Below are 13,737 nucleotides of genomic sequence, written 5' to 3'. Positions count from 1 at the left end.
AAGGTGGTGGCAGAGGGGACCCTGCCCCATGGTGTCCCTGCTGTGTAATTGAGCCTGGGGCTGGCTGGTCCACAGGAGGGTGAACTTGTGAGATGTGTGTGTGTGCATGTCACAACCTGTCACATGGGGAGGGGGAAGAAGAAAGGCAGGGAGATGAGTGAGTGAGTACCACCATGAAAGGGTGGGACTCTGGGTGCGATGTGTCTCTCTGAGGCTGGCAGGAGATGTCACATTGAACAGGGGTAGTGTTGTGCTGTGGACAATCTTTAAAGCCAGCAAAACCAGCAGCCCAAACCCTGCTCTCCCCTTTCTGGCCATGCAAGCCCTCCGAACCTGTTTCCACATGATCCTTCCCTCAGAGGGTTCCTGTGGTATTTCAGGTAATGGATTTACTGCACCCAGCACGGTGCAGGTGACAGGAATTGTGCTGGGGTGCAGGTGACAGGAACTGTACTGGACTGGCTCCTTGGCACAGGGCCGAGGGCCTGGCATTATTCAGGACTGGGCAGAACACGAAGGTGCTGCTGTGTCCATGGATGGGGCAGAGGCCAGAGTAGACAACCTTAGGCCCAGCCCTTTACCTGAACCCGTCTGCACCTCCAGAGGCCATGGCCACCTCTGGGACACAGCCAGGAAGCTGGCACTCCAGCCAAGCAATCATCTGGTTGGAGGCGTGGAAACCTACCCACTCCCTTAGGGCCTGGGGAGATCACCCCACCCCTGCCACTGTCCTTCACATCTCCCCTCTCTCTCCCCACAGATGGAGCCCCTGCATAGTTTGATGGAGCCAGACGCAGAGCCCCTGAGTGTGGTGCTGTCAGGAAGAAAGGCAGGCACAGGGGGACAGCAGAACGAGCTGTCATTCACCAATGCTGGCCTAGACACCACAGACCTGTGATGGGGGCCCTGCCACCAATCCCTACATGGGCCCCCACTCTTCTGGTCTACCTCAGAAGATGACCTGTCTCCCCCAAACTACACCTACCCTCCCTGGACATAATTGTTCTGCACCCTTCTACTTGTAGCCAATCACAGCTAACAAGAGTTGGGGGAAAGTTTTATTACCAATGTATATTGTGACAGTTTGTAGCCAAAAACTGTGGCTCGAGGAGTGGGGACAGGGGTACTTGATTGGTCCTCAGAGACTTGTGGGGCTCACAGCACAGGGGATATGGGGGGCTGGAGAGGGTGGCCATTAAAGGACAACTGTGGTAGAACGTGCTCTCCGTTCTGTCCCCAATACCCAAGACCAGCTGTCACCAGGCTGCCTGTGGCCCGAGACCTTCAATGAGGCTTTGCCTGTGATCCCCAGACCTGTGAGACCCTCTGACCTTGCTGAGACTCTCCTTTTAACTGAGCCCCCAGGGCACCCCTGCAGCTGCCTGGGAATTGTGACCGGGTGACCTGTGAGGGTGGACACAGGGCTGGGGGAGGGGCCAGGGAGGGTCTGACAGGAACTGGGGATGACCACCAGCATGCAAGAGATGCCCGGGCCACGGGGGCCAGCCCATGGCGAGGACACACACTCATACACGCCCAGGGCCTCACATTCAGAGCCCTGCACACTCGGGGGCCTCACACGCCAATCCTTGCACACTTGGAGTTTTTGTACAGTCTCTCCCGTTCTGGGGACCTGGCCGCCAATGTCAGCGCACCAATCTGGACATCTCCCGGGGCTGCCTCAGCTCTTAGGGCTGGAGGTGAGGGTGGGGGTGGTGAGCAGGTCCCGAGGTCACACAGTGTGACCGAGTGGGAGCGGAGCTGAAGGCTGTGAGGGGACAGTAGGGTTTCAGGGCTGGGCTCATGGGCTCATGGCCACGAGGAAGCTGGGTAGAGGGGGTACATTTGTGTGGTATGGGAGGGGGCTGAAAAGAAGGGGATGAGGGCCCTAGAGGCTGCCCACCACTCGGAGGGCTGTCGCACGTCGAGGGGATCCCTTCTAGGGGCCTGGGGTCAAGAAGGGAGCCTGAGAAGGTTGGAAACCCGGGCGTACAAAAAGGGTTTGGGGGGGCAGATCATTCGGCCGTGGGTCCTGCCCGTGAGCAGCACCGCGGCCGGCGTACGCTCTGCAGCAGCGCGCGGAAGAGGCCAGGTGGGCGCTTGGCGGCGCCCTCGGGGGGCGCGGTACGCACTGAGCCCGAACGGCCCGGGCCTGAGCCGGCGGCGGGCGGCGGCGCGGGCGCCCCTTGGCGGCCGTGCTCCTCGATCTGTCGCTCCAGATGCTTCTGGATGGCCATGCCCAGCACCTCTACCTCCATGGCGGCGCCGTACACTTCCCACGTCATGCCTTTTTCGTCCCAGCTCACGTCGCGCACAGGCTCGGCCGTCTCCGGGGGCGCCACGGCGGCTGCCAGCGCGGAGCCGGGCCTCACTCGCACCTCGGGGAAGGCGGGCGGCGCGGTGGGCGGTGCGGCGGCCTGCGGTGTCATGGGCCCCGTGGCCACGGAGCGCATCTCGGCCGCGCCCAGCGACACCTGCAGGCCCGCGTCCCGGCGCGAGGGCGGCCTGGGTGCGGGGCTGGGTGCGCCCGGCCCCGCCTGGAAGCTGAAGGCCTGGCCGCTCGCGCCATCCTGCGGAGACATGGGGCTCACGGCCACCGACACACAGGCCTGCGCGCCCACCTGCGTGCCCGCGTCCTCGCGTGGCGGCGGCGATGGAGCGCTCGCCTCCCACGACGGTGCCTTAGTGAAGTTGTCACGAGTCCGTGGCCCAGGCAAGGGGGCAGCGGCCTCCAGGCCGGGGCTTCTCTGGGCCCCTGCAGCCGCCGGGTCTTTCTGGACGAGGCCAAAGGCCTCCGTGCTAGATGCCGTCACTGGCTCCACGCGGTCCCCGCCACTTCCCGCACCCGAGGGAGAAGGGGCTGAGCCGCAGGCTTTGCCATCTGACTGCCTGGACGAGGAGGCCTCCACCTGCTCCAGAGTCAGGAGGGCCACCTTCCCTGAGGATGGGGACTCGGCTTTTCCCAGAGGTGCAGAGTCGGCCTTCCCCGGGGCCACAGGTTCCACCTTTCCAAAAGCAACAGGGTCTGCTTTTTCTGAGGATCCGGGATCCCCCTTCTCCAAGGCCAGTGGCTTCTCCTTCTGCAGAGATGCAGCTTCTGCTTTTCCTGATGAAGAAGGGCCTCCCTGCTCAGGGGGCTTTGTTTCAGCTTTGCCCTGGAATTTGGGTTCTGCTTTCCCTGTGGTCTTGGGGTCCACCTTTGTGACATTTACAGGATTCCTCTTTTCTAGAGGCAGAGGACCCACCTTTCCCTCTGGTATAGCTTCTGCTTTTCCTGAGGGTGCCAGGACTGTTTTTCCTAGAGTCGTGGGGGTCACCTTTCCCAGATACATGGAGTCCACTTCTCCAGGGTGCACAGTTTCTGCCTTTCCCCTGCTCACAGGGTCTGCCTTGCCCAAGGCCTGGGGATCTGACTTCCCCGAGGCCATAGGACCTGCCTTTTCTGAGGACAGTGGATCTGCTTTCCCCCCAGTCACAACCTCAGCTTTTAAAGAGGATGAGGGTCCTGCTGTCCCCAAGAGCTTGGGATCCCCTGGACCTGATGACACAGGGTCTACCTTTCCTAAAGATTCAGGACTCACTTTTCCAGAAGATGATGGTTTTGTATTTCCCACAGAAATGGGATCCACCTTTCTGGAGGACTCTGGGTCCTCCTTTCCTGAGGATATAGTTTTTGCCTTTCCTGCAGACATCGGTTCAGCCTGCCCAGGAGACGAGGGCTCTGGTTTTCCTGAGGACACAGGATCCACCTTTCCCAAAGAAACTGGACCAACCTTGCCTGAAGACACAGATTCCACCTGTCCAGCAGACCCGGTTTTTGTCATTCTCACAGACACGGGATCTCCCTTTCCTAAGGAAGCAGGATCTGTCTTTCCCAAGAACTGAGGGTCTTCTTTCGTGGAGGACACAGTTTCTGCATTTCCCATAGACACAGGGTCTGTCATCTCCAAGAATATAGGGCCCACATTTCCTGTTGACCCCAGAGCCACTGTTCCAGAGGACACAGGCTCAATTTTGCCTGATGACACTGGAGTCAGCGTTTCCAAGGGCCCAGGACCCACCTTGCCCGCAGATGCAGGACCCACCTCTTCTGAGGACGTAGGAAGCTTTTGTCCTGCATACTTAGACTCCGCCTGTCTTGGGCACACAGGATCCACTCTGGCTGAGGATACAGGATCCTCCTTCCTTGGGGACACTGTATTCATCTTGCCAGAGCATGCAGGATCTACCTTTCCCAAGAATCCAGGATCCTTCTTTCTTGGGGTCCCAGGATCCATCCTTTCAGAAGCCATGGGATCCCCCTTTCCCAAGATTGCAGGCTCTGTCTTTCCTATGAACGTGGGATCTGCCTTTCTCAAGGACCCAGCATCTTCTTTTCTGATGGAGGTGGGGTCTGCCTGCGTTGAAGACTTGGAGTCCACCTTCTCCAAGAACATAGGATTTCTGTTCTCCAAGGACGAAGGATCAGTTTTCACTGAGGACACAGGCTCTGGCTTCCCAGAGAATGTGACTTCTGGTGTCCCTGAGATTGAGGCTCCATGTGCCCCAACCGTCTCCTTGGTGGCTGCCTCTTGGGGAGGAATGCAGGTCAGGGAGGGGCAGGCCAAGCTCCCTCCAAGACCCTCAGAGCAGGAGGCCCCTTCCCTAGCCCCACTGGGGCTGCTGTGTCTGGAGTCCATGCCAGGGCTTTGGGCAGAGGTATGCCTGGGGGGTGCAGGGCTGGCCTTTAGCTGGGAGGGGCAGTTGTCCCTCATGGCCAGGCTCCCAGCGCCCAGGCTCCCATCCTGTGGGCAGCAGTGGGCTATTGGCTGGGGTCCTGGGGGGCTGGAGTCCTTTCAAAACAGCTGGAGCCAGCTGGGTCTTCAGCACAGCCCAACTGTCCTCATGACCATGCTTCAGCCCCAGGCTGCTGTCTGGTTCTGAAACACAGAAAGAGCAGATTCAGGCTCAGGGGAGACCCAGCCGGGAGGAGCCTCTACCCGTGTCTCCTCTCTCACCCTCTTCCTGGTAGCCAGGCCCCCACCAGGTTCTCTGTCGCTGTCTGGTCTCCTCATGTCCAACGAGTCTGGGCTAAAAGCACTAACCCATCCACATCACTCCCCTCCTTCACTGCTTCCAGAGGCCTCTGGATAAAGGCCAGACTTCCTAACATGGCATTCAAGACCCTTCCCAATTTGGCCACAGTCTAACTTTTTAACTTCATCTACCGCTCCCTTGTCAGCCCACCCCACGCAATATGCTACCCAGAAATTATGCTTTTGTCTTCTTGCCCATGGGACACAATCTCTGATGCCATAGGAGCCAGGTAAGTAATTTAAGTGACGGAAGCAGGTTAGGTATAAAACAGTAGGGAGTGGTGAGGACTATGGCAAAGTGCGAGCACATGCCCTGTCGAAGGGGGAACCACTACTCCACTAGTCAAGTGCTGCTCTGGAGAAATGTATCCTGATAGGACCAGTGAGAAGTGGGAAGTCCAGTACTTTGATGTAAAGCATCTTAATTAAGACTTAAAAAAACAACAGGTGGCTCAGGTGGTTCAAGCTCCATGGTCCTAACTCCGAAGGCTGCTGGTTCGATTCCCAAATGGGCCAGTGGGCTCTCAACCACAAGGTTGCTGGTTCATCTCCTCAAGTCCTGCAAGGGATGGTGGGCTCTGCCCCCTGCAACTAAGATTGAACACAGCACCTTGAGCTGAGCTGCCTCCTGGATGGCTCAATTGGTTGGAGCGTGGGCTCTCAACCACAAGGTTGCCAGTTCAATTCCTCGAGTCCTGCAAGGGATGGTGGGTAGTACCCGCTGCAACTAGCAACGTCAACTGGACCTGGAGCTGAGCTGCGCCCTCCACAACTAAGATTGAAAGGACAACAACTTGACTTGGAAAAAAGGCCTGGAAGTACACACTGTTCCTCAATAAAGTCCTGTTCCCCTCCCCCAATAAAATCTTAACAAAACAAAACAAAAACAACAACACTATGGGGGTCAAACAAAATGTGTCTGCAGGCCACCAATTCACGGCTATGTAGGCCTTGGGGAGTTGTGAACAGTTGATAGTCGAGGAAGGGACACAGTCCAATATGTGCATTTTCAGAGATTGCTCTGGGATGGTGTAGAGGCCGGGCTGGAGGAGAGGGGCTGGCCAAGACCCATGAGGAGGCTGCGAATGAATCTCTCATTCATCCAGTTCTTCATTCATTCACGCAGCCCCTTCTCTGCAGGCGACCCTGAGCAGCTGCAGTGGTCTAGATGGGAGACATTACAGCAGAGGTCCTGGGCATGGGGAGGTGGGAAACTGACAGGAACCAGCTGGCTGTCGGGGGTGACAGTGGGGGTAGCCTGCAGGGTTCTGGCTGGGGGTAGGTGGGTTGCTGGGTGATGGTGCTGGGCAGGAGATGTGGGGAAAGGGAGAGTTGTGTTTTGGGTAAGCCACATGTGTGGTACTTGGGACAGCCAGGGGGAGGGTCTGCAAGCAACTCCGTTTCATTATACTCAGCCACCAAAGTGAGCCGAGCTCCCAATTCCCCCAAACCTGCTCTTCCTGCCCTCATCTCCAAAGCCACTTTGCTGGTGCTCAGGCCCAAATCCCTACTCACCCTTGACTTTCACAGCCCATGTCCCATCCATCAGCAAAATGTAACGGCTCTACCTTCAAAGTATACCCACAATCTGGCCACTACCCTGAGCTTAAGCTGCACCATATGCCACCTGGGTGTTCAGCAACTGCCCTCAGGACCAACGTATTGTCCTTCACCCAACAGAGCTCCTTCTCAACACGGCAGCCAGAGGGATCTCGGTAGGACCCAAGGCAGACCTCACCCCTCCTGTGCTCAGAACCAGGCAGTGTATTCCCATCTCATGCAAAGTAAAAGCAACCTCCTTACAATGGCCCATGACACCCTGTATTTTCTGGCCCCATTATCTCTCCCTCGATTACGCTGCTTCCACCATACTGGCTGCCTGGCTGAACCTTGAACACCTCCTGCCCTGGAGCCTTTGCCTACAACGCTTTCCGGCCGGATCGCTGCATGGCCCGCTCCCTGACCCATCCTGTATAAAACAGCCTCCTCCCCAACACTGCTGGTGCTCTGCAGCCCCAGTGCCCTGCTCAGATTTTCTTCAGAGTATCTGTCATATTACATTGCTTTATTGCTTACGATTTGTCTCTCCCATTAGAATGTCAGCTTCAGATGGAGGGATTTTGTTGTGTTTACTGATATATCCTCAGGGTGGAGAACAATGACTGGTAAGTAGTAGGCTGGTAGCTCCCAATAAGTATTTGGTAAATGAAGGACTAAGTGATCTTTCTAAGCTGTTGGTCCAACCATGCCATTCCATACAATTTACTTCCCCTGGATCTTCCTGGGGAAGTAAATCAGCTATAATCTTTTTGGAAGGACATTTATCAATTTCCATCAAAGTTTTCAGTGCACATAGCCTTTGGGCCAGCATGCCCACCTCCAGAGACGCTTTTGAAGATAAACTGATGGTGCACGGAAGGTGCTCAAGGCCATGGCTGGTGATGAGAAGAAAACCAGGAAGCAGGTTTGTGAAATGCAGGACGACCACTGTCAGAATATGTGGCGTGATGAGGAAAGATGCCCAAGGTAAGTGAAAAAAGCCAGGGACAGCATGGCCAGTGGGATTCCATGAGTGTAGTCAAGGAAAAGAACAGATACACATCTATGGTTTGGTTACAAAGAGAACATTTCTGGAAGGAAACCTATGAAATTTTAGCAATGATTGCCTCTGAGAAGGGAGACTGGGGATCTGGAAGTGGAAGAGACTTTTTTGTATGCCCCTTTGTGAAGTCTGAATTTGGGTTATATGTGCACATATTACTTTTTAAAAAAACAGGAAAGAAAGAAACGTTTCATGATTCCATATTACCTTTAGTGTCAAGTCCAACTCCATAATGTGCTTTCAAGTCCCTGCAGACTTACTGACATGCTGGCCTATATGTTTCATCATGTTTTCCCTCCCCCAAAGCATGTACATGCACACGCACACACACCCATAATCATTCACACATGTGCACCCACGCATGCGCACACACACAAATACATGCACACACACAATACACGCACGCACACACACAAATACATGCACACGCACACACAAATACACGCATGCACACACACAAATACATGCACACACAAATACACACAAGCGCACACACAAATACACGCACACACACACAAATACACACGCACACACAAATACACGCATGCACACACACAAATACACGCACGCGCACACACAACACACACACAAATACACGCATGTGTATACACATAAATACACGCACGCACACACAATACACACACACACAAATACACGCACGCGCACACACACAAATACATGCACACACATGCACCACCTCCCTGGGTTCCTCCATGGCTTCACATCTCTCCCACCTCAGCCTCTACACACCCTCTTGGCTGGTTTTCACCCAACCTTCAGGTCTCAGTTTAAATGCCTCCTCCTCTGAAAGCCTTCGTTGCCCCCAGCTCCCGTGGGGTTCCCACAGCCTCTAGTGGGAACCAGACTCGTGTCACTCTGCCCTTAGCCCTTTACTCCTCTGGGTCTTTGCCTAGACTGCAGGTCCCTAGATGGGGACTCAGCTCCCAATGTTCACCACTGGGTGCCCAGGCTTTGGGTTTATACGACTTTGGGGTGGGGGACATCCCCAAAATGGGGGTGCAGAGGGAGCAGCAGTTTTGCAGAAGATGGTAGGGCACTGGTTTGGAGAAGGTGAACTGGGTGCCTACAGGACTTATGGGGGGACGTCCAGCAGGTGGGAGACAGGTTTGAAACACAGGAGAGTTCTGGCTGGAATTCTTTGGATCTGGTTTTCAGCAGCATAAAAATGAGTTGGAAGGTCACTGGCCCACCGGGATCAGGCTGTCATTAGATTTGAGTGGTATGGACTGCATCCATCATTTTTTGCCTCTTGATGGTGAGATGGGCACAGATAAGTATTTTTCTCCCAAAGGAAAAACAGCAGAGTAAGTGAGATGATTAAAGACTCCTGACACTCTCAGGGTGAGGGAGCCAAGAGGGAGGGGTGGGGACTGTGGTAACCTGGAGGGCACTGGCCCTTCTAAAGGGGCAGCTGTGCTCAGTTCTACCAGTGAATTAGGAATTTATTTACTGATTTAACATTTATTGAGCACATGTGCAATGTTCTAAATACTGTTTTTGGTACTGGGGATACAGTAGTGAATAAGAATGCCCTTCCAGGTGTGTAAAGATTGGGGGGAGAGCAATTAACAAGTAAGCAGATAAGAAATGTAATTTTAAATAACAGATGCTGTGAAGACAAAGGAGTGGGCAGCTGGTTTAACACATGGTCGAGGAAGGCCCCTCTGAGGAGGTCACAGCACAGGCAGCCATGACAAGGCCTGAGGGGCTGGAGTGGAGCTGGAAGGGGGAGAGGGAGGAGGCAGGTGAGAGCATCGTGCAGGGCCCCCACGGGGGAGTGGGGGCTTAGCCTTAGGCTACAGGGAAACTCCTGTGGTGTTTTAAGCAGGGAAGTAAGTGTGGCTCCTGTATGGGCAGTCCTCCTAATTTTTTGGAGCAAAGTCATCAATCTGGATTTTTCTATATTTTCAATGTTGGTTAATTTAAAAAGTACCGCACGGGCCAAAGAACTCACTTTTGTGAGCCAGCTCTGACCCGTAGGTCGCTTGCTTCAGACCTCTCATCTACCTGGTCCTTGTGACTATGGGAAAGGATGCTAAAAGCCAGGTCGACTGGGTAGATGGGCAAGAGAGAGCACTCAGGTTCTGGTGACGGCTGGGATCTTCTTGCCATGCCTGACTCAGAACCTGTTTCCTCCTGCGGAAAATAGGAATTGAACTGCTGCCCGGCAGGTGTACGGGGAACTGGAGACGGAGTTGGAAGGAGTCAGCAAGGGCCGTAGGAGGAGTGCTCAGAGTCCTCAACCCCTCTTTTTAGCCTGGGGTCCCCTCACAGGAGCCACTCCAATAAGCTCCCTCGCCCTGGGTGCGGCCTGTGCAGCAAGTCAGGACAGCTCCCCACTTACTAGCTCTGTGACCTCGGCTCAGTCCCTGCTCCTCATTAGGGACCTTGACAAAACCCACCCCGTTCCCACAGGGCTGTTGTGAGAATTAAAGAAGATGAGGGGTGCATGTGCTCTGCACTTTAGGGCCAGGCTGTGTACATGGAAGACCAGTTTTTGTCTTCTCAGTCTGTCAGAGCCCAGCTGTGCTCCCAGGAGGGGACAGAGGAGGGGAAGGCCAACAGCAGAGGCACAAGCAGGCAAAACCAGCCCTCAGACACGCTTGTTTGACCCAGTGTGCTAAAACAAAAAAATTTTTTTTACAGCATTAACTTCTAAAAATTAGAAGATTTCATGTGAAAATCCGATTTCCAGCTTCTCTTGGAAAATTAAATTTGGCTATTTGAGTGTGCTTCCTGCACGGCTGGAGCCAAGTGGCTGCCTTGTTAGATACGGGTGGGCTCTTCAATTAGCCCCAATCTCCAACCCTCCCTATGGTGTGCTGGACACTGAGGTTGACTGTTGCCATTGGTCACTGAATTCGTACCATCATTTTTCTTATAGCCAGCCCCTCAAGTATGTTATCTGCGTGGCCTGTAGCCACCTGAGTTCTGACCCTTGACTTAGATGCTCAGAAAGGTGGGAGGTGACCTCACATACATCAAGCCCTTATTGTGTTTACATATGTGCAGATCTTGTACACCTGGCAGGCAGGTGTTGTGTTCTTATTTTCCAGAGGAAGAAACAGGTTCTGGGAGGCAGGCATGATCCAGCTGGTAACATGTCCATTCTGAAAGCGTCCCCTGGAAGAAGCCAGTTTCTCAAGTCTCAGCTCGAGGTTCTCTGACACGGGATCAGGTCTGGGGTAGGGACAGAGAGCCTGGCCAGGGGTTAGAAAGATGTGGGGTCAAGCCTGAGTTTAGTGACTTTGACCTGCTCCAAGACTTTAGTTGAGTATTTTCACACTCTGAGCCTCAGTTTCCCAATCTGTGAAATGGGGGAGGGGATGTAGTTATATCTAGAAGAGCTGGCCCAGACCTCAGTTTAAGATCAGCCAAGATACCATTCCCAGAGGCTTTGCTGCTCACAGTTCTGCCAGGCCCTTCCTGGCTCTTGAGGAAGACTCGGTCTCCTCCAGCCATTTCTCCAAGAGGCAGGCTAGGCCTAGGGCGCCACCTCCACACCCCCACCCCTCCCTCTAGAACCCAGATCCTTCACTCTCCCAGTGCTCTGGGCCGAGCACTTTCAGCCTCACTTTAGCATCTGGACTCCACAACAATCTCATGAAGGGGACATTATCATCCTCTTTCTCATAGGAGGACACAGGTCAAGGGAGAGAAAACAACACCAAAGCTGGGGCTGGGGGCTGTGGCTCAAAGCTTATTGTGTCTAAACCCAAAGCCTGGGTTCTTCCCACTCGTATCAGCTAAGGTCTTGGACACTGACGCTTGTGCTCTTTGGGGTCAGGCCAAGGGTCCTCCTCATCCCCTGGACCTAATAGGCAACAGTACAGGGAGCATCCAGGAGAGGAAGCAAGAGTGTCCCCCATGCACATGCCCGTCTGCAGGAACACACACACACTATGAGCAGAGGTACAGCCCGATTAAGGTAAAAGATTAAAATGACTCCCTAGGTGTGTGGGCCAGCTCACCTGGTGTGCAGAGGGCCTGTAGACAGCTCGTGGTTGTCTGCGCCAGTGTAGGCCAGCCTGGGGAGCAGGACCTGGTTCCTGCATTCTGTTCAAGAACAGCTTGGTGTGCACATGGGCAACCTGTATGTGCAGAATGGCCTGTTTGTTTGTGTCCCATGGGGGGCGTTGGACCCTGTGGGAGTGCACATGTGTGGCCACGTGGCGTCAGTGTCTCACTCATGGGAGAGCTGGCCTGGATGTATGCACAGGCACTTGTGTCCTGCTCCTGAGCAGCAAAGCCCTTGTAAATGCCCATTCTGGCCCAGACACCCGGCCAGCATATGCTTCTCCCTCTACGATTTCTTCCCAATGTGGAGCCAGGGATGCCAGGCACCAGCGAACACCTCCTCCCATGGTGACAAGACTTACAAAGGCTTGAGGGGCTTTGGCAGGTGTGAGTGTATGCCTGTGTCTGCTGGCCCTCGCCCCCTCACCCCCTTGTATGCTAGTACCCTCAGAGCAGCAAAGCTTCTTGTCTGGGGCTGGAAGGGAGAAGGAAGAAGTCTAGCTAAGGGTGATAGCCAAACCTTTCAGAAACAGCCCCCAGACCATCCATCCATCCATCCACCCATCCATCCATCCATCCACCCATCCATCCATCCATCCCCAGGAGGGCAAGAGTGTGTGCATACTTGGGCTGAGTGTGGGTGAGGGGTGGACAGCAAGCTAAGAGACAGAGAGTGTGTGACAGGGAGCGTGTGCACAATTGTGCCAGCCTACTCCAGGGTCTGGAAGTACCTGAGGAGCACTGTGATGAGCAGGTGTGAACAGGCATAAGCAGGCCAGAGCAGGGTGACTGCGAGTGTTATCATCAGGGAGTACTGTCGAGTTGAGTGTGCTGTGATAGGCGATGGCTGGTGTGAGTGCGTAGCTAGCTATGTGTGGATGTGTACACAAGGCTCCCGCTGGGTGTACTGGGTGGGTGCACAGGTGGCCGAATGTACGAGTCCAATGGAATGACCAAAGGCCATAGTGTATGTGTGTGGACCCGTGGCCTCGCACGGTGAATGTGTGATGGGGCCCCAGCGTGTGTGCCACACTAAATGTGCCACGGCGAGTGTGCTCAGTGTCTCATAGACAGCAGAGCCACTCCAGCGCTGAGCTTGTTCCAGGGGAGCTATGAATCAACGCGGGTGGACCCCCGCCCCTCGGTGGCGGGAAGCGCCCCCTCCCGCACGGCCATGCGGAACAAAGGGGCTGCGGGAGGCATGGCCAGCGCGGAGCCCGGGTCCTACACACATACGCGCTGGCCCGCAGGGCCCCTCCGGGGCTCTGCCAGGACTGCGGGACCCGCCCCCGCCCCGCCCCGGCCCGTCAAGGAGCCTGGAAATGGACACCCGCCGCCCCCGCCGCGCGCGCACACGCACCCGAGCTCACGCCGGACACAAGCCGCGCGCGGGGTCGAAGCCCCGTCACCCGGGCGGTTTGAGGACCCTGGACAGCGACTCCGGGGTTGACGTGAGAGATGAAGGGGGTCGACGACGCCCGCCCGGAGGGGCAGCAGGTGCGGCCACGGCGCTTACCCGGCAGTGCCGCCGCTCCGTTTCCTCCACGCGCTGTTCTCCGGCTCCCGCGGCCGCCGCCCGAGCGGCCTCGGCTGCCTCCGGCCGGGCTGGCGGGCGGACCCGCGGACTCGGCGCCGCTGTCCTCCGCGCCGGCTCCGCGCTCCCGCCCTGCGCCCCGCCCCGGGCATGCGCACTGGCCGACTCGGGCTTCGGAACCGGGAGGGGCGGTGCCCGCGGGGAATTGGGGCCGAGGGAGGGAGGGACGCCCTCACGGCGGCCACTGGGCTCCTGGGTTCCCCGCCGTCCTCGACCCGGTTCCCATTTTACAGACTAGGAGAGCGAAGGGCGGCGAGGTTGCCCTCTTGCTGCGCGCTTGTTGAGGGCGGGCGCGCTGTCTCAGATCTCACTCAGTCCAGCCCCGCGAACACCCTCTCCATGTTTCACCGAAAAGGAAATTGGATCTTAGAGAGGGCAAGCAACTTTCCCGAGGACACTCGAGTCTGGATGGGGGACCCAGGTCAACG

General features: G+C 55.9%; 2 protein-coding genes across 5 annotated transcripts in view; one reads left to right on the top strand and one right to left on the bottom strand.

Moving 5' to 3' along the window:
- The window catches only part of CDHR2 (cadherin related family member 2), a 26,801-nt gene extending 25,737 nt beyond the window's left edge, over positions 1 to 1,064 (top strand). The window contains exon 32 of the mRNA XM_019756063.2: positions 761 to 1,064. Within this exon, the coding sequence (XP_019611622.2) occupies positions 761 to 898 (138 nt within the window). The 3' untranslated portion in view covers positions 899 to 1,064. The remainder of the gene's footprint in view (positions 1 to 760) is intronic.
- On the bottom strand, positions 1,046 to 13,737 carry GPRIN1 (G protein regulated inducer of neurite outgrowth 1). 4 transcript variants are annotated; one of them, XM_019756067.2, is made up of 3 exons: positions 13,232 to 13,737; positions 11,670 to 11,789; positions 1,046 to 4,919 (listed from the first exon to the last, which is right to left on the bottom strand). In XM_019756067.2, the coding sequence occupies exon 3, from the start codon at positions 4,752 to 4,754 to the stop codon at positions 2,016 to 2,018; it is 2,739 nt and encodes a 912-aa protein (XP_019611626.2). In that variant the 5' UTR covers positions 4,755 to 4,919; positions 11,670 to 11,789; positions 13,232 to 13,737; the 3' UTR covers positions 1,046 to 2,015. The 4 variants fall into 4 exon arrangements, with proteins under 4 accessions (XP_019611626.2, XP_019611627.2, XP_019611625.2 ...); XM_019756068.2 differs by lacking the exon at positions 13,232 to 13,737 and adding an exon at positions 13,076 to 13,225; XM_019756066.2 differs by lacking the exon at positions 11,670 to 11,789.

Source organism: Rhinolophus sinicus, linkage group LG10 (genome assembly GCF_036562045.2).
Source record: "Rhinolophus sinicus isolate RSC01 linkage group LG10, ASM3656204v1, whole genome shotgun sequence".
Taxonomy (NCBI): domain Eukaryota; kingdom Metazoa; phylum Chordata; class Mammalia; order Chiroptera; family Rhinolophidae; genus Rhinolophus; species Rhinolophus sinicus.
Note: the sequence above shows the minus strand (reverse complement) of the source record. Positions and strands in the feature narration are given on the sequence as shown.